The following is a 21,170-nucleotide window of genomic DNA, read 5'->3' as shown; positions in this document are numbered from 1 at the left end:
GGATAGGACAGGGAGAAATGGAGAGAAGAGGAGAAGACAGAGAGGGGGAGAGAAAGACAGACACCTGCAGACCTGCTTCACTGCTTGTGAAGCGACTCCCCTGCAGGTGGGGAGCCGGGGGCTCGAACCGGGATCCTTACGCTGGTCCTTGTGCTTCGCGCTACCTGCGCTTAACCCGCTGCGCTACCGCCCGACTCCCTAATCCATCTTTTTAGTTCTATTCTCAACTCTGACACAATCTTCCCACACAATATTTTTAGTTCACCTCCATGTTAGCTATTATTTTCAAACAAATATTACTAATATGTTGGGGGCCAGGCGGTAGTGCAGCGGGTAGAGCACACATGGTGCGAAGAGCAAGGACTGGTGTAAAGAACTACATCACTGTACTCTTACAGTCTGTAAACCACAAAAACAATGTGCTCATTTCAAATAGATACAACAGTAGTTCTGTTTACATACTCACTTTAAGTTTTCTAATTCCTGCTTTCTCAATGGGGAAGAAGGTGGAGCTGGAATGAATTTATCTCCATCATGGCTTTTACTGCTAAAACAGAAACATACACAATTATGAAGAGGAACAAGCTAAGTGTAAAATGCTACTTCTTTATATCCACTTCCATGTAGTTTAAGAAAAAAAAAGTTGAATTTATTAGAGACAGAGAGAAATTAAGGTGGGGAAGGCAGATGACACCTGCAGTAATGATTCGCCACTTGTGAAACTTCCCCCTGCAGATGGGGACCAGGGGCTCCAATTCAGGTCACTGAGTATGGTAATAAATATATACTCTATAAAGAGTGCCACTGCCGACCCCAATTTTTAAAAATATTTTTATTTATTTTGAATAAAGACAAGAGAGAAATAGAGAGGAGAGGGGGAGATGGAGAAGGAGAGAGACTGGGAGACACCTGCAGCCATTTCACCACTTGTGAAGCTTTCCGCCTGCAGGTGGGGACCAGGGGCTTGAGCCTGGGTCCTTGTGTACTGTAATATGTGCATTTAACCAGGTGTGCCACTGCCTGGTCCCAATCCCATGTATTTTTTTGACAATAGTGGAAGAAAGCCAACACAATGAAAAATGCTTAATTATGTGGTGTCACTGATGTGTTAAAGCTCTACCGTGCACTAGTTTTTTCTAATATGCACTGCTGCTTTAAAAAAAAAAACCCTAAAAACAGTATCTCTACTATACAAAGAAAATCACCTCAGTATTACTATACATTTCCCATTCTAGTTACCTTTTATCTAGAGTTAAAATATAACCCGACAGAGGAAAAAAAAAAAAAAAAGAATCCTCCAAATTTTTTAAAAAAATTTTTCTATAATAAACATGCATTCTATTATAATAAAAATATGTTGCAATAAGAGACTTGACTTTATTGGTTCATACGTTTAAAAACTGAGCTTCTTGTATTTGTTTTGGTTTTGTTATAATGAGTTCTCTTAATTTTTACAAACTGGCATAGTTGTTAGTGCATGCTTGAAAAAAAAAATTCTATAGGAAGGCTAGGGAGTGTAATTACGCACAAAGATTCTCATGCTTGCTGCTGCTGTGAGGTTTCAGGTTTATCCCCAGCACCACTGTAAGCCAGAGCTAACTAGTGCTATGGTCTCTGTCTCTCCTATTAACTCCCTCCCTATAATTAAGCTTTCTCATAATAATTCTTTTTTTTTAATATTTATTTTATTTATTTATTCCCTTTTGTTGCCCTTGTTATTTTATTGTTGTAGTTATTATTGTTGTTGTCGTTGTTGGATAGGACAGAGAGAAATGGAGAGAGGAGGGGAAGACAGAGAGGAAGAGAGAAAGATAGACACCTGCAGACCTGCTTCACCGCCTGTGAAGCAACTCCCCTGCAGGTGGGGAGCCAGGGTTTGAACCGGGATCCTTACGCCGGTCCTTGTGCTTTGCGCCACCTGCGCTTAACCCGCTGCACTACAGCCCGACTCCCAATAATTCTATGAGAAATACTTAACCATTCATACTTACTATTCAAAGCAGAGAATTTTGGCAATTTAGACTCCAGATTTAAAGAATACATCTAAAGGATAAAGAAGCTTACTAATGAAGCTCTGAATGGATTGTGTCAAGGTGGGTAATGGTAAAGGGATTAGAGTACCTGCAAGTTTCACTGCTTTCACTGTTTTCACTGTTCCCGCTGAGCTGACTACTACTTTTAGATCCATTTTCCTGCTTTGGATCTTGCTGTTCTTCTGGTAACAACAACAGGGCGTTTCTGAGACAAATGGCTGCAAACTCCATACTGGCCACAGGAATGGCTGAAGACTGCCCATCACTTCAAACAAACAAAGACACATCAAAACTAAACAAATGACATAAAAACAAGTATGACCTTTTCTATGATCAGGAAGCACTGTAAATGAAAACTTTACTTATCGAGGTGGAAACTTTAAGCAGTTAAAATAAAATTTATAAAGAAATGGGGAAAAAAAAAGGACAATGCTGGAATGTTTGTGTTATTTGACTATAGAACTGTATCAAATCTAAATACATTTAATATGTAAACAGTACAAATAGTAGACTGCAAGTCTATACATTATATATACTGTGTCCAGGCATGGGCTTTATCTTCAATGTCAATGTTACTACAAAAGAGGGTACTATAGGGAGCCGGGTGGTAGCCCAGCAGGTTAAACGCAGGTGGGGCAAAGCACAAGGACTGGATTAAGGATCCCGGTTCGAGCCCCCGGCTCCCCACTTGCAGGGGTGTCACTTCACAAGCAGTGAAGCAGGTCTGCAAGTGTCAATCTTTCTTTCTCCCTCTCAGTCTTCCCCTCCCCTCTCCATTTCTCTCTGTCCTATCTAACAATGATATCAGTAATAACAACAACAAAATAAAAAGGGCAGCAAAAGGGAATAAATAATTATTTAAAAAAAGAAGGTACTATAGATAAGAAAGATTGGGTCAGGATAGGTATAGTAAGTATTAGAGAAAGTGGGAAAGTAAAATTTTATACTGAGTCTTACTTTGGTTGATTTTTGCTTTCAAAAATGTCTTATTTAAGCTATGAAAAAGTAGCATTATCTTTTGTCTTATATATATATATATATATATATGTATTTAAATCTTTATTTATTTACTGGATAGAGACAATCAGAAATCAAGAGGGAAGAGGGAGATCGGGAGAGAGACAGAGAGACTGCTTCACCACTTGTGAACCCTTCCCCCTGCAGATAGGGTAGAAAAGCTATTAAAACTTTGAAAAGGGGCCAGGTGGTGGCACACCTGGTTGAGCACACATTATAATGCGTAAGTACCTGGGTTCAAGCCTCCAGTCCCCACCTAAAGGGGGAAAGCTTTGTGAGTGGTGAAATAGCGCTGCAGGTATCTCTCTGTCTCTCACTCTCTATCACCCCTTCCCTCTTTTCTGATTTCTGTCTCTATTCAATAAATAAATAAAGATAAGATTTAAAAAAAACCTTTAAAGCGACAGTACATATAATTTTAGTTTTTGAAAAAAAAATTTTTTCTTCCTCCAGGGTTATTTCTTGGGCTCAGGGCCTACACTATGAATCCACTGCTCCTGGAAGCTATTTTTTTCCCTTTTGTTGCCCTCGTTGTTTATTGTTATTATTATTGTTGTTACTGTCACTGTTGTTGGATAGGACAGAGAGAAACCGAGAGAGGAAAGGAAAACGGGGGGCAAAGGGGGCATGTACACCTGCAGACCGGCTTCACTGCTTGTGAAGCGACCCCCCCCGTAGGTGGGGAGCCAGGGGCCCAAACCAGGATCCTTATGCTGGTCCTTGCGTTTTGTGCCATGTGCGCTCAACCTGCTGTGCTACCGCCCCCCACCCTTTAAGTTTAGTACTTTGGGGCTAGAGAAACAGGTCACTGGGTGGGGTGTCTACACTCCCACATATATGAACCAGGTCTGAGCCCCAGAACCACAAGGGAAGTGCTATGGTAAGAGCAAGTTTTGGTGCTATGGTGTTTTCCATGTGTCTGTCTGTCTATCTGAATGAAAAAAGTAGCCTGGAGTGGGAAAATCCTGTGTTCCAACAAAACAAAATGCAAAGTTCAGTGCATACTGTTCAACTAAAGGTTTCAGAAGAGACAGTTTTGCTTTGGTTTAAACTGCTCTAGTTGCTTTATGTATTAGTATTTGTTTCTCCTGGTATTAAGAGTTAAGTTTTAGAGGGGGGTGGGCAGTAGCACACTGGGTTAAGCGCACACATAGTATGAAGCACAAGGACCAGTGCAAGGACTAGCGCAAGGATCTCGGTTTGAGTCCCCGGCTCTCTACCTGCAGGGGGGGTCACTTCACAGGTGGTGAAGCAGGTCTGCAAGTGTCTATCTTTCTCTCTATCTTCCCCCTCCCCTCTCAACTTCTCTCTATCCTATCCAAAAAAAAAAAAAAAAGTTAGTTTTAGGGACTATAAGAAAGTAAATCCTAAATGAAAATATCCTCTATAACCAAACTTTATTAAAAAAGGAAATATCCATATGCCCTCTTCTGGACATTCTGAATAATAGCATTAAGTATACAAAGGTTTAAACCATGAACAGTTTCAGAATCTATGGAGAAGATAAACTAAATTCCTATGCCAGATAATATTTCCTACAGGTCTGGGTAAGGGAGTCAATTTGTTGAAGAAGCAATAAACCCTAATTATAAAATGGTTCCTCCTACAAAATTAGTCTTAAGCAAAATTTCATTCATAAGTAACATTTATGCATATTATATATACACATTTTCTTTTTGCAAAATACTTACTTATATACAGTATTCTGTATGGATTGTGATGCCAGCACTATTTTACGATGATAACCTTGACCAACAATAGACTGTACAATTCCTTTCTTACTTGGAAGACCTTTAGTTTCTTGTTCAGAAGTCTACAAGATACAAATAATTTACAATTAATTTAATACAGGATCTGAAAAATGATCCAACACTTTTCACAATATTCATAATTTTTTTTTTTAAGAAATGCTTTATTTTATTTTTTGATAGGACAGAGAGGAATTGAGAGAGGAGCAAGAGAGATACCTACAGACCTGCTTCACCACTCTCGAAGCATCTCCCCTGCAGATGGGGAGTGGGGACTCAAACCCTGGTCCTTATGTTTGGTAACATATGCACTTAACCAGGTATGCCACTACCTGACCCCCCCTCATAAGAGTTCTTATGATTTTTAACAGTGTATATTTATTTATTTATGAGAGGGATAGGAGGAGAAAGAACCAGATCTCTGGTATATGTGCTGCTGGGGATTGAACTGAGGACCTCATGCTTGAGTGTCCAACACCTTATCCATTGCGCCACCTCATGGATCACACAGTGGAGTTTTTTTTTTTTTAATTATGTTATTTATTTATTATTTGATAGATACTTCAAACACGCAGGTCTTGTGCCACTGCGCCACCACCTGGCCATGCTAAATTAGTTTTAATGTAAAAGGGTTGGATATAATTTAAATATTCTTTAGTTTATAGTGCCTGGAAATTATAACATTCAACTAACTCAGAAAAATAAATGCTACACTTTCAGAATATTGTAGTACAATTTATTATTTTATTTATTATTTTAAAAAAAATTTATTTATTTATTCCCTTTTGTTGCCCTTGTTTTATTGTTGTTGTCGTTGTTGGATAGGACAGAGAGAAATGGAGAGAGGAGGGGAAGACAGAGAGGAGGAGAGAAAGATAGACACCTGCAGACCTGCTTCACCGCCTGTGAAGCGACTCCCCTGCAGGTGGGGAGCCGGGGTTCAAACCGGGATCCTTATGCCGGTCCTTGTGCTTTGCGCCACCTGCGCTTAACCCGCTGCACTACAGCCAGACTCCCTTATTATTTTATTTTAAAAAATATTTATTTATTCTCTTTTGTTGCCCTTGTTGTTTTATTGTTGTAGTTATTTTTGTTGTTGTCATTGTTGGATAGCAGAGGAAAATGGAGAGAGGAGGGGAAGACAGGGGGAGAGAGGAAAGACAGACACCTGCAGACCTGCTTCACGGCTTGTGAAGCAAACCCCCTCCCTGCAGGTGGGGAGCCGGGGGCTTGAACTGGGATCCTTATGCCGGTCCTTGTGCTTTGCGCCACCTGCACTTAATGCCACCTGCACTTAACCCGCTGTGCTACTGCCCGACTCCCAATTTATTATTTTATTAAGCAAACCTCTTAGTTGATCACCTCCCCTGCAACTGGACCCATATTTTATATTTAGCAACCTTATATACTACACACTGCTCAGATAAGCATAAGGCCTGCTTCTACCGAAAGAGATCTGAAACAACATGAGTGATTCATCCAGGGAAAAAATGATCTTAGCAGAATCAATTTAGTCAACTGGTTCTTTTTATTCAAAATGAGTTTATCACTAAGGGATCCCTTCTGCTCTGAATAGTTATATTTTATAGACTTACTTTATTTGATGTTACTAATTTCTTCTATCTGAACTTTGCTCTCTGATTTAATGCCAGTGTTTGAGGACTGCTTTTACTTACTGAGGTCAGCTCAAACTCCCTCTCCTCCCCTCTCCTCTCTCTCTGATAGAGGGTAAGAGGCAGAGAGAGTGGGAGAGAGAGAACAAGAGACACCTGCAGCATTTGCTCCACTACTTATGAAACTTCCCTGCTGCAGCTGTAGTTGTGCACTTCAACTCACGTCTTCATGATTAGCAATGTGTGTGCTCTACTGGATAAGCTGCCACCTGGACCTTAAAAATCTTATTTTTTATTTTTTAATTTTAATGATTTGAGAGACAGAGTAAAGGGTGGGAGAGAGAGAAGAGAGAGACAGAGAGAAAGATCAAAGCACTCTCAGCTCAAGTTTATGATGGTGTTGAGGACTGACCCTGGGACTCTGGAGCCTCAGGCATGAAAATCATTTTAAACAACCATTATGCCGCATCTCCAACTCTCAAATTCTTTTTAGAAGGAAGAGAAGTATTGATAAGAGCAGATAATTACCTATGGAAAAATTTGTTACTAGTAGCACAGACTGAACCACTTATTTTTCTTTTCTTTACTTTTTACCAGAGCACTACTCAGTTCTGGTATATGGCAATACATGGGACTGAACCTGGGACTTTGGAGCCACAGGCTTGAAAGTCTCTTTGCATAACCATTATGTTATCTATCCCCTGCCCTTTAACCAATTTACCCCCCTTAATTACAAATTTAGAACTTTCTAGGAGAAAATGAAGATTTTGTAATGAAATCCACAAAACAAAGACAACCCTGCAAGTGCTACTGCTAAAAATAATTTTAAAACATTATTAAGCCTTACTTTATTATTCTGCCAGAAAAATGTAACGCTTGGTTCCCAAGAATTATACAAAAGACTTCTAACACTTAAATTTATGAATGGATTAAAGATAGTAAATGATTTTTAAAGTCCTTTTTATTAAAAAGTAATATATACTACCTAGATTACCAGTTAATTGAGAATTATCCAGCGAAAAATGTTGCCTTTTCAGAGGCAAGGTATAATTAAGTCAAGTCATTAAAGATTTTCAAAGACAACACGGACCTCTTATCCTAGTGGTATTTTCAAATCATGAATGTCTTATGTGCATCTGTAAAAAGTGCCAGGCTTTTCAAAACCCTCCTTGTAACTATTTTTTCTAGGAGTGCTGCTTGGAAGGAGAGTTTCAACATTTTCTTTCTTTCTTTCTTTCTTTCTTTCTTTCTCTCTCTCTCTTTCTTTCTTTCAAGATTTCTTTTACTTATTCATGAGAAAGATAGGAGGAGAGAGAGAAAGAACCTGACATCACTCTGACACACGTGCTGCCAGGGATTGAACTGTCATGCTTGAGAGTCCGATGCACAGCCTCCCGGACCTCAACATTTTCTATCATCTATGACAGGCATGCCAAACAAAGTCTCAGGATGCCATGCTTCCCCAATCTCCACACACCCAAACAGCACTATAAGGGGTGTGAACAGGAAAGGGGGCGGCAAAGACATCTGAGAATCCCTGATTACTAACTTCTCTTTCCCTGACACCCACTGACCTCACTTTGTGATTCTAAAGGTTTTTACTAGCTGCCAATTGGAGACAATCTAGGCACGGACACAGGTGTAAGCTATGGCAAGCAAGTGTCAGAGAGGAAACAGCTCAGTAATCCATGAACTCCAAACTATCTGCTGAAGCAAATGTAAAATCCCCAGGCACTGGAGGAAAGGCAATTCGGAGCAGTTCTTTCCACACTTACTATGTTATCATCAGGTCTTCTCTCATCACCAATGCACATAGCGTTCTCACGCCGGCAGATAGCGTGACCCCTGCCCTGCCAGCTAGCAGACCACTGTTCTAACAGATAAGACCTCCTTATTGGCTTCAGCTCTTTAATGTGACTGCTGATACATGTTGCCACATTTACCCAGAACTGGAATATTAACAAATAATATTATGAAACTAAACATTTTGTCTAACTGTTAAGACCAGAAGCTTAGAAATTTCCTAAGAGTTACGAAATGGAGAAGGTCTTGTGTAATTCCAAGTACTTTTGCCTTTTGCTTTTTATGTATCAAATGTGTGTGTGTGTGTGTGTGTGTGTGTTGGGGGTGGTGGTGGTGGTGGGTGGGTTCAAAAAGATAGCCCAGCAGCACTCACCCCTTTATTGGCAGCAATGCAGCACTCAGCAAGCCGTAGCCAGAGGCGGGGATTTGCGTGATAAACCTGAACAGCTTCAATCAGACACTCAAAGGCAGCTAGAGGCCTTCCGATGTGAAGAAGCTGAATTCCACAGTTATACAGCAACTCATACCTTTTGTTGATGAGTAATGTACACATGGGTCTTCCTGAAAATTTTTTGCCTAATGAAAATTAATATGACATTAGCTTAAAAATAAGTTACACTGAACACACTAATTCTGCTAAGAACTGAAACACATGCTTAACAGCACTAACCCCAAGTTGAAGCTGTAATAGCTCTCACCAGTGGTGGTCTCCATGCCCCTCCCTGCAGATATTCTCCAGTCATATCAGTGGTTCCTGCTGGCAGGGCCTGAGATGTCTCTTATCTGCCAGTTCTTCAGGCCACAATGTTTCAAGAAGGCAAAGAAAAGAGATAGGACCACTTTTCACTCCCTGTCCTGTCTTTTCGCATCTTTAAATCCTCTAAGTAGATTATATTTGCTTTCTAAAATATAGTATTTATTTCATGAGTGAGAACCACCTCGCAAAACCACAATGTTCTGCCCTTTTTCATTTTTTAAAAAATATTTATTTATTCCCTTTTGTTGCCCTTGTTGTTTTATTGTTGTTGTTATTGATGTCGTCATTTTGAGAGGACAGAGAGAAATGGAGAGAGGAGAGAAAGATAGACACCTGCAGACCTGCTTCACCGCTTGTGAAGTGACTCCCCTGCAGGTGGGAAGCCGGGGATTCGAACTGGGATCCTTAATCCAGTCCTTGTGCTTTGCACCACCTGCACTTAACCAGCTGCGCTACCACCTGACTCCCCTTTTTCATTTTTTATGTGGTGCCAGGAACAAACATGCATGCATAATACTGTTGAGCTGCCTCCTCTCTCTCTCTCTCTCTCTCTCTCTCTATATATATATATATATATATATATATATATATTTTTTTTTTCCTTCCACCAGAGCACTATTCAGCTCTGGCTTCTGGTGGTGTGGGGGGTTGAATCTGGGCCTTTTAGAGCCTCAAGCATAAGTTTCTTTTCATAACCATTATGCTATCTACCCCCACACTCTCTCTATATTTTTAAAAGATTTTAATTATTTACTAATGAAAGATCATGGAAGAAAGAGAGAAAGAGAACTAGAGCATCACCCTGGCACATGTGCTGCCAGAAATTGAACTTGGAACATCATGCTTAAGAGTTCAACACTTTACCTACTTGGCCATCTCCTGGACATACACATACATACAAACAGATATTTCACTCACTTAAAAAAAATCTATATGGGATTGTTTTTTTATTTATTCATTTACTTATTATTGGATAGATACAGGGAGAAATTAAGAGGGAAAGGGAGACAGAGGGAAAGAGTCAGAGAGACCACCTGCAGTACTGCTTTACCACTAGTGAAGCTTTCTCCCTGCAGGTGGGGACCAGAAGCTTGAACTCAGGTCCTTGTGCATTGTAATGTGAGCACTTAACCAGGTGCGCCACTGCCTGGCCCCTATTTTCTCTTTTAATTTTATTTTATTCACCAGGAACAGAGAAACAGAGTTAGGAAAGGGGAGATAGAGAGAGACACCTGCAACACTAATTCGCCACTTGTGAAGTTTTCCCCCTGAAAATGGGGATCTTGAACCTGGGCCCTTGTTCATGGTAACATGTGTACTCAATCAGATGCATCAATATTCAGCACTGAAGTTACTTTCAAATTCAAAAAAGATGACTATAATTTCAATGTCTCGGAGAGTTTAAAATTACTAAAACCACTCAGAGTCAAAGCTGTTGTCAGGATAGGTGCTTAGCAGGGACACATGGCTGTGTTCCAAGCAAATGCTTGCTCATTGGAATCACGCTTTGCTCAAGTACTAAAATGCAAATTGTCCCACAGCAGTGGGCTTACCTGGGTCAGTGCTGCCTGCACTGAGTTGTGCACAGACATTGTCATTCTCCTGAAGAGCCTTTTTAAAGTAGAAAATTCCCAAATTATGCTTGCTCATGGCAAAATGGATGCAACCAAGATTATTCCAAAACATGCATCGCAAGCATTCACCTGAGAAAAACACAAATAAATATGTTCACTGGAAAAGTTTACTGATGATGTATGTACCTCATGTGGAAAGTAGGCTTGTGGTCCAGGAGGTGGCACAGTGGATTCCCATCCATGAGGTCCTGAGTTTGATCTCTGGCAGCACATGTACCAGAGTGATATCTGGTTCTTTCTCTTCTCCTATCTTTCTCATGAATAAGTAAGTAAATTCTTAAAAAAAAAAAAAAAAAAAGCAGGCTTATCTAATGCAATTTAGTTCTACATGTAATTCTACTTAGTCCTAATAGAACAGTTTACAAAGCATTTGGAATACAGGAAACATCCCCTAAAATGAACTATTCTAAAAAAAAACTCATTAAAGGTGATAAACCCTATATTTTTGTTAATGTTTTCAGTTTTTTTTTCCTGTTTCTATTTTTTCATTTATAAAAAGGAGACATTAACAAGACCATAGGGTAAGAGGGGTACAACTCCACACAATTCCCACCACCAGATCTCCGAATCCCATCCCCTCCCCTGATAGCTTTCCTATTCTTTTTCCCTCTAGGAGTATGGACCCAAGGTAACCCAAGATCCTTGTGGGATGCAGAGGGTTGACGGTCTAGCTTCTGTAATTGCTTCCCCGCTGAACATGGGCATTGACAGGTCAATCCATACTCCCAGCCTGTCTTTCTCTTTCCCTAGTGGGAAGGGCTCAGTGGAAGCGGAGCTCCAGGACACAATGGTGGGGTTGTCTGTCCAGGGAAGTCTGGTCAGCATCATGCTAACATCTGGAACCTGGTGGCTGAAAATAGTTAACATATAAAGCCAAACAAATTGTTGACCAATTATGGACCTAAAGGCTGGAATAGTGCAGATGAAGAGTTGGGGGGGGGGGCCTCCATATGTAGATAGCTAGTAGGCATACTTTAGTTATATTCCAAAGGCTATACTAGTGTTTTTTTTTTTTTTTTTTTGCCTGTGCCTGAAATCTGATATGCAGATGGATCCAAGTTATTGTCTGGGGAGATGATGTCATGGCTGGAAAAGGGACAGAAAGCTGGATCAGGGAAGAGAGTAGCTCCCTATTATGGGAAAGGGGTATAAATATTGTTGACTGTAAACCCCATTGATTTGATTTGGTCTGGAGCCCATATTCAGCTTAGGAGCCTATGTGACCTCTGCATCCCTGTAGATCTGAGCTCACATTCTGTGGTCATGAGTAGGAACATTCCAAGCTGCCCCAATATCGAACCATCTTCCTCAGGTTAGCATAGAGTATGTTGTCCATCCTCCTTTCCGAGAATGGAACATTCTCTACTGTTGTTAATCCAAGTAGTTTTTTTTTTAATTTATTTATTTATTTTTGCTTCCAGGATTATTACTGGGGCTTGGTGTCTGCACTACAAACTACAAATCCACTGCTCCTGGAGGCCATCTCTCTCTCTTTTTTTTTTTTTTTTTTTTTACTATTGTTGTTGCTGCTGCTGTTGATGTTGGATAGTACAGACAGAAATTGAGAGAGGAGGGGAAGACACAGAGGGGCAGAGAAAGACAGACATCTGCAGACCAGCTTCACTACTTGTGAAACGACCCCCCCTGCAGGTGGGGAGCTGGGGGCTCAAACCGGGATCTTTATGTGGGTTCTTGCACTTTGTGCCATGTATGCTTAACCTGCTGTATTACCACCAGGCCCCTTTTTTTTTCTTCTTTCTTAAAAGATTTATATCTTAACAAAAGAGTGAGTGAGACACAGAGAAAAGATAGAGGTTAGAACATGAGATTTCATGCATGTACGTCCTATGCCTTACTACTGAATCACACTTTCATATTAAAAAAACTAGCAAAAATAGTAGCCTGGTAGGTGTTGCAGTAGATAAAAGTGCTGGACTCTCAAGCATGAGGCTCTGAGTTCAATTCCTGGTTTGCATGGAATGGAGTGACGCTCTGATTCTCTCTCTTTCCTCTTCTGCCACTAATAAGTGAACAATTCTTAAAAAAGCAAAACCACAACAAAACTAGCAAATAACTCTAAAGGCACTCTAATTGTGGTCCACAAACTTGTGTAGTAAATAAAACATTGTTCTTTCAAGCATAAAATCCAGAGTTTGATTCCTTGAACTGTATGTGACAGAGTGATGCTCTGATTTTTCTCGCCTTCTCTCTCATTAATAAGTAAGTAAATAAATATACCCCTCCCCCTTAATACTCTCGGAAGAAAATCAAGCAACAAAGGATAAAAGAGTCAAGAATAAAATTAATAAAAATTTACAAAATTTTCACCTGTTTTCATGAATCCTGGATGCTCAGCAATGTTGGAACTATTTAACAGTTTCACAGCTTTTCGATAATTGCCTCTTAAGTATTCAAAATTGCTTTTAAGAAACAGAGAGGGTGCAGACTGTAAAGAAAGTATAAGTTACTTATAATATGTTTTCAAATTCCTAATGTGAAATTATAATCATACTATTCCACTGCTGTGTGGTTCAGCATGATTAAGACACAAAAATTAGCCCCCCTTTTTTTTATTTAAGAAAGTATTAATTAACAAAACCATAGGGTAGGTACAATTCCACACAATTCCCACCACCCTCTCACAATCTAAAAACAAACAAAATACCTGTCAGAGTAAAGTGAACTATTAGAGAACTACCTACATATTCATATAAATACATATATGTAAGAACATAGTCTAACTTCATCTATTACCCTACTAACTGGAAGTCAATTTAAAAGCATAAACTAGGTACTTCATTTTAATAGTTGTTAATGAGACTGGTGGCCCTCTTATTTTTGAGCCTACAAATGCATCTCCAGCAGAAATTAAATAAAAAAATAAGATTAAAAAATCATTCTCAGAATAGAATTTCAAAAATGATTATTTTTATGAAAAACAGTAAGAAAGAGAGAAACCATAGCACTGCTTAGCTCTAGCAGACAGTGTAGGGGATTAAACCTGGGGTCTCTGGCATGCAAGTCTTGTGCTCAATTGTTGAAAAATATATATATATATATTAGTACAATGGAATACATACTAAAGTTAATGTTTAAGTGAACTGTGATAAACCACTCACAGGATACTGGAGACTATTTTAAAATGGTGGTCTGGGGGACTGGTGAGGTGGTTAAGTAGTACAGCACATACCCTGCATGCATAAGACTCAATCCTTGGCATTACATAAAATGGTAGTGTGGTCCTCTGGTGTGTCTATCTTTCATACAATTCAAATAAAATACTAAGGGAAAATGCCTGTTAGCAAGAAATGTATCCAGTTGCAGATCATTACTTCACAACTCACTGTCAGAATTTTATCTTATAGTATAGTGCACATACAATAACAGAAAAAGATAAATGATTTAAAATTGACCCATACCTACTATCTAAATTCTAGAACAGAGATGCCATAAATTGAAGGAAAAAACATAAAAATCAAGAAGAAACTTACATTTCCAGTTGTGTTCATAACTGACTTGATTTCTCTTTTGCATGCTTTCAAAGATTTCATTTGGATGTAAGCTCTTACTTTATACTGTCAAAGGAAAAATGCTAAAATGTAAGTATAATGGTGGATTTATCTATGTTGAAGTAATTTTACTTTCTAGCTAAGTAAATTACACCCAATTTATTTATTTTTCTTTATTTATTATTGGATAGAGACAGGGAGAAATTGAGGGGGGAGGGGAGAAAGAGAGGGAGAGAGAAACAGAGAGAGACCTGCTGCCCTGCTTCACAACTTGTGAAGCTTTTGCCCTGCACATGGGAACCAGGGCTTTGAACCTGGGTCCTCATGCAAAGTAATGTGAGCACTTAACCAGGTGCACTACCATCTGTGCCTCCTGTCTCTTTATGATATAGTTATTACCAGTTAACTGAGAACTAGGTCTTTAATATTTATTTTGTTTATTTATTCACTTTTGTTGCCCTTGTTGTTTTATTGTTGTAGTTATTGTTGTTGTCGTTGTTGGATAGGACAGAGAGAAATGGAGAGAGGAGGGGAAGACAGAGAGGAAGAGAGAAAGATAGACACCTACAGACCTGCTTCACCGCCTGTGAAGTGACTCCCCTGCAGGTGGGGAGCCGGGGTTCGAACCGGGATCCTTATGTCGGTCCTTGTGCTTTAGTGCCACCTGCGCTTAACCCGCTGAGCTACAGCCCGACTCCCAGAGAACTAGGTCTTAAATTATCTTAAATAATCTATTTTTACTATATTCTTGAAATACAATGCAAAAAACTTAAACACATGGTAGAATAAAATTTATATCTAAATTCCAATCAATGTTTATATGCACATGGGTAAATAACAGTAAAAATTTAAACTGTGTAAATTAATTTTTGTTAAATTTTATCATTTAACCCTGGCCCTTTCTCTCAATCTTCATAAAATTATAATTTATATTTCTACAAATGATATTATAACTTAAGTAGAACATATTTAAGGGAGATGTACTTCCAAATTATACTCCAAAGGCAAAGAAACATGCATGTCTTGAATTATTTATTTTTTTAAAATCTTTTTAATAATGGTTTACAGGGCAATTGTCACACAGTTATAATTTCTTTTTTTTATATATTTATTTACTCCTTTTTGTTGTCCTTGTTTTATTGTTGTAGTTATTGTTGATGTCGTCATTGTTGTTGGATAGGACAGAGAGAAATGGAGAGAGGAGGGGAAGACAGAGGTGGGGAGAAAGATAGACACCAGCAGACCTGCTTCACTGCCTGTGAAGCGACGCCCCTGCAGGTGGGAAGCCGGAGACTCAAACCAGTATCCTTACGCTGGTCCTTGCGCTTTGCGGCACATGTGCTTAATCCGCTGCGCTACCGCCTGACTCCCTTGAATTATTTAAAAAAATTTTATTTTCCCTTTTAAATTTATTTTATATTTATTTTCCCTTTTGTTGCCCTTGTTTTTTTTCATTGTTGTAGTAGTTATTATTGTTGTTGTTGTTGATGTCGTCGTTGTTAGATAGGACAGAGAGAAATGGAGAGAGGGGGAGAAGACAGAGAGGAGGAGAGACGACCCACCCTACTAGGGAAAGAGAGAGACAGGCTGGGAGTATGGACCGACCAGTCAACGCCCATGTTCAGCGGGGAAGCAATTACAGAAGCCAGACCTTCCACCTTCTGCAACCCACAATGACCCTGGGTCCATGCTCCCAGAGGGATAGAGAATGGGAAAGCTATCAGGGGAGGGGATGGGATATGGAGATTGGGTGGTGGGAATTGTGTGGAGTTGTACCCCTCCTACCCTATGGATTTGTTAATTTATCCTTTAAAAAAAAAAAAGAGAGGAGGAGAGAAAGATAGACAACTGCAGACCTGCTTCACCACCTGTGAAGCTACTTCCTCCCCTGCAGGTGGGGAGCTGGGGGCTTGAACTAGAATCCTTACACCGGTCCTTGTCTTTGCGCCCTGACTCCCTATTATTTATTTATTTATTTTTACCGTGGTATGGAGGATTGAACCCAGGACTTCAGAGCCTCAGGCATGAGAGTCTCTTTGCATAACTCCTATGCTGTCTATCCCTACCAGCATTATTATTAATATATTTTTACTAGTGCTTTGATTACAAGACTATAATGGGGCACAACTCTACACCACTCCCACCACCAAAGATCTTTGTTCCCCAGCCCCTCCAACTGTAATCACCATAGTTCTCCCAAGGTCATGGATAATGGGCTGAATATATATATATATATATATATCCATATATATATATATATATATCCTTTTCAAGTTCACAGTTTTCAGTTTTCTATATTCTACATGAGTGAAATCATTCTATAGTTACCCTTCACTTCCTTACATCACTAAACACAATCACTAACAGTTGCATTCACTCTGTCCCAAAGAATATATTATCTTTTTAGACTACTACTTTTTTTGTATTATAAGACTCAATTGAGTGATTTTTTAATCGTTTATTTTTGTGATTAATAGCAGATTACAGGATTGTAAGATTACAGTGTATAGTTCCACACCACATTCACCTCCAAAGTTCTGCGTCCCCACCATTTAATTCCACTGTTTAAGCCCTTCTGCCCCAACTCTAAGTATTCCTCATAGTGTTTTCTCTCTCATTTTCTTTTTTCTACTCAGCTCTAGTTTATGTCGGTGCAGGGGATTGAACCTGGGATTTTGGAGCCTCAGGCATGAAAGTTTCTGCATAATCATTATGCTATCTACCCCCTGCTCCTCATAGTTTTCTTTTCTCCCGATATATATATAGATATATTAATAATTATTTATTCCCTTTTATTGCCCTTGTTTTATTGTTGTAGGTCTTATTGTTGTCCTCGCTGTTGGATAGGACAGAGAGAAATGGAGAGAGAAGGGGAAGACAGAGAGGGGGAAAGAAAGATAAGACACCTGCAGACCTGCTTCATTGCTTGTGAAGCGACTCCCCAGCAGGTGGGAAGCCAGGGGCTTGAACTGGGATCCTTATGCTGGTCCTTAGGCTTTGTGCCACCTGTGCTTAACCCGCTGCGCTACTGGCAAACTCCCATTTCTCTTGATATTTTAAACTTTTAGTCAAGAAAATGAAAAAGCATCAAAGAAACTTGTGGACCATTTGGGCAAACATGGATAATACCATGTGGAAGCTCATACCTTTTTTTTTTAATATTTATTTTTATTATTTATTCTCTTTTGTTGCCCTTATTGTTTTACTGTTGTAGTTATTACTGAAGTCATTTTTTGTTGGATAGGATAGGGAGAAATGGAGAGAGGAGGGGAAGACAGAGAGGGGGAGAGAAAGATAGACACCTGCAGACCTGCTTCACCACTGTGAAGCAATTCCCCTGCAGGTGGGGAGCCAGGGGCTCCAACTGGGATCCTTTTGCAGGTCCTTGTGCTTTGCGCCATCTGTACTTAACCTGCTTGACTCCCTTTCACTACCTAATTCACACCTACACCTATTACAACTTCTAAGCGTGCTTCCTTTTTTCTCTTCTCTCTCAGGTAATGATAACGACAGCCTGACTTCTTCAGTTCCTCAGGTGTTCTCCAAATTCTCTTCCCTCTCAGTGATAGGGCAAAAACAAAGGTTCCTGATCACAAAAGTTTGGGTCCTGGTGGAACTGGGTCATCTTCCCCTAATACTTCTCCATATGAGTATGGACTACATGTCTTGAATTATTCACTGCATTTAATGACTTATCACATTCTTCATCATTCATAAATGTAATAATAAGTGATAATGTAATATGTATTTTAAAATTTAAATTTAAAAAACTCACATTACTTGGGCAGGGGCAGATAGCATAATTGTTATGCAAAGAGACTCTCATGCCTCAGGTTCCGAAGTCCCAGATTCAATCCCCGTACTACCAAAAACTAAAGCTAAGTAGTGCTCTGGTAAGAACAAAAAACAAGGAAACAAACAAAAAATACCAAAAAAATCACATTACCTGATGTATCTTTGATTTTGCAGCTTCTATTAGAGCTCCACTTTCAGCTTTATGATTAGATCCATCTTTGTTGGTGTTATTACCAGTCTGTAGGGTGGTGATACAAAGTTAAACCAAGTCAACAATTTTTTTTTCCTTTTACCAGAGCACTGCTCAGCTCTGGCTTGTGGTGGTGTGGGGGCTTGAGCCTGGGACTTTATGCTATCTACCCCCACCCCAAATTAACTATTTTTACTGTAATATAAATCAGCTAATGTGAATCAATTAGAAAGCACTTTCAAATTTAGAATCCCAAGTTCCATTTTCAAAGATTCAGGTTTAATAATCTAGAATGAGTGACAGGAAACTATATTTATGTCAGCATGACACCCCCGTGGTCTATCTTTAAGAACTTAATAAATGTAATAAAGGTCAGAGCAGCTCACATATTTCTCTTAAAAACTGTCTCTAGTATAAACATCGCCAACATAAGACTCTAATTCTTAGTACTCAAATATTTTGTTGTTGCTGTTGGCAGGGGGGAATGAACCTAGGGCCTCTCATGATTGAGGGATACCAGCACTGAGTGGCCTCCTACAGGTGATTTTTTTTTCCTCCTTCATTTTAGAGAGAGAAGGGGGTGGGGGGAAGCCCATAGCACTGCTCCATTATTCTTGGAACTTTCCCTCTGATCCCATGTGGTGCTGGAACTTGAACCCAGTCTTGAACATGGTAAGGAACAATGCTTTACCATAGGGGTGAGGCATTTTTTTTTCCCCTGTCAAAGGCCATCTGGAAATTTATAACATCATTCTCAGGTCATACAAAATTGCTAACTTAAAAGCTAGCACAATATTGCTATGAATAATGCTATAGTTGCCCTGGCAGACCCAAACCAAATGATTTCATGGGCTACACATGGCTTGTGGATCAACCATTCTCCACCAGGTGATCTACCAGGTGGGCTATGTTTCTCTTCCTAAAATTTTTTTTTTTAATTTCAGTTATTTACAAGATAGTTGTCACATGAGTGCAATTTATTTATTTAGGATAAAGACAGACAAATAAATCAGTGCTGCAGAGAGACCTGCAGCACTGATTCACCACTTGTGAAGCTTCCCCCGTGAAGGTGGGGGTTGGGGACTTGGACCCAGGCTCTTGCTCACTGTAACATGTGTGCTACTCCCGGCCCTCTAATTTTTTTTTTTAAATGCTATCCTTTATTTATTTATTTGGGAGAGATAGCCAGAATTAAGAGAAGGGCGGAGACAGAGAGACACCTGTAGTCCTGCTTCACCACTTGAGAAGCTTTCCCCCTGCAGATGGGGATTGGGGGCTCCAACCGGGGTCCTTGTGCGCTGTAATGTGTGCGCTCAACCTGGTGCGCCACCACCACCTGGCCCTAATTTATTTTTTAAAATATTTATATATTCTCTTTTGTTGCCCTTGTTGTTTCTGTTTCTTCTTTATTGCTTTCAAGTGGTGCCAGTGGTGGAATCCTAGTTCTCAAACTCGCCAACAGGTGCTCTACTACTAAGCCACCTGACTGGCCTATGTGATATTTTCCCTCTGCAAGTGGGGATGGGGGCTTGAACCCAGGTCCTTGCACACTGTAACACGTATACTCAACCAGGTATGCCGTCACCCGGCCCTGGCCCAACTGATTTATATTTTAATAAAGCAATTAAATAATAATGGGCAGGAGATAACACTGTGGCTACAAAAAATGACTTTTTTGGGGGGGCCCTTTCAGGTCTTGGAGCATGATGGTGGAGGAAGATCTACATGGGGGGTTAGTGTTTTGCAGAAAACTGAGAAATTAAACACATGTGCCAACAACTGTACTTAATGTTGACTGAAAACCATTAATCTCCCTAATAAAAAATAAAATAAAAAAGACTTTCATGCCTGAGGCAGTAAGGTTCCAGATTCAATCCCCAGCACCACCATAAGTCAGGGCTGAGCAGCGCTCTTGTTTTAAAAAAAGAGGGAGGGGAAATTTATTAACTAAAGATAAAAATCACATTTTAATTTCGTTTGATTACCCCAGAAAACTTACCTCATTCTTCCCATTTTTATTATTGTTACCCTGTGAAATCATTTTTTCTAGAACAGCAAGAAGGTGCAAAGCTTTCTCAGCTTGGTAAGTTAATATATACAGGTCCACAAGCAAAAAACAAACTGCCTGGGCAAATTTTTCTTCTAGGGGAGAAAGGAAATAGAAAAAGAAAAGTCACAATCCAAAGGGAAACAAGTATCTCAGACCACATGCCCATCAAAACCAAAAAGTTTTAAACAGTAAATTCTGTTATGTGCCCCCCCCACCCCAAACACACATACACAACCTCAGGCATGCTCCACTGTAACCAGGACATTTTTCACTCATTTATTTCAGTCAGAGGGAGGGAGGGAGGGAGGGAGGGAGGGGAGACACTATAGCAGCGCCCCACCGTCTGTCTGTATATTCCCCTTGGTGCTATCCATTACAATCCTAAGTGTGCATTCTACAAGGTGAATTATCTCTTGGTCCTCAAATTTAAGTCTTTACTATCACCTAGAGCCATTAATGAAAGCAACAAGCAATGCCAATGATATCATTCTATGAGGGCTCTCTCATTCTGGGCTCCAGTGATCAAGTCCCTTTGGGAAACTCTCTGGAACACATAAAATGAGGAAAGAAAGCTTGATTCTAATAACTGCTCTGTTACTTATTAGATGTGTGGTCTCTGCACATCACTGAACTGAAGAGAAACCTTTGCCTGCCCAGATGATCTTTTGAGGTCCTCTTCAGCTCTAGGACATATGTTTCCTTTTCAGGCATAGATATGGGAGCAAAAGACAACTGATTAAAAAGACAAAAGAAGCCAGGTGTCTACTGGAATATATTGGCAAGCTAAGAGAGCTAAGTGACAGCATAAATACAAAACTTTGAGAAAGAAGAGTCCAGTGACGAGAGGCATGGTAACCTGATATGACTTAACGCTATTTTCCTTTCCATTCAGAAAAGAAAAACAAGCTATAAAGGAAGTCTGCTATAATCAAGGAGAGGGAAAAAAAAAAACCTTTAGAACCTTCTAATGCATCTTCCTGATACCAGTCTCTTCTAGAGCAGTCAAAGGAATCCACTAAGT

At 39.7% G+C, this 21,170-nt stretch overlaps 1 protein-coding gene across 2 annotated transcripts in view; it reads right to left on the bottom strand.

Annotated features, from left to right (window-relative positions):
* Nucleotides 1-444: 444 nt before the first annotated feature.
* The window catches only part of LOC103114370 (CCR4-NOT transcription complex subunit 10), a 50,766-nt gene continuing 30,040 nt past the window's right edge, over nt 445-21,170 (bottom strand). Inside the window, exons 5-13 of one of the 2 annotated variants that reach the window (XM_060184800.1) lie at nt 20,099-20,241; nt 18,061-18,147; nt 14,097-14,180; nt 12,934-13,051; nt 10,525-10,674; nt 8,588-8,790; nt 4,742-4,863; nt 2,122-2,298; nt 445-547 (exon numbers count right to left, since the gene is read on the bottom strand). In XM_060184800.1, the coding sequence (XP_060040783.1) occupies nt 463-547; nt 2,122-2,298; nt 4,742-4,863; nt 8,588-8,790; nt 10,525-10,674; nt 12,934-13,051; nt 14,097-14,180; nt 18,061-18,147; nt 20,099-20,241 (1,169 nt within the window). In that variant the 3' untranslated portion in view covers nt 445-462. The remainder of the gene's footprint in view (nt 548-2,121; nt 2,299-4,741; nt 4,864-8,587; nt 8,791-10,524; nt 10,675-12,933; nt 13,052-14,096; nt 14,181-18,060; nt 18,148-20,098; nt 20,242-21,170) is intronic. The other variant, XM_060184801.1, reaches the window with a different exon arrangement.

This window comes from Erinaceus europaeus, unplaced genomic scaffold, assembly GCF_950295315.1.
Source record: "Erinaceus europaeus unplaced genomic scaffold, mEriEur2.1 scaffold_721, whole genome shotgun sequence".
NCBI lineage: Eukaryota > Metazoa > Chordata > Mammalia > Eulipotyphla > Erinaceidae > Erinaceus > Erinaceus europaeus.
This window is presented reverse-complemented; position numbering and strand designations above follow the sequence as displayed.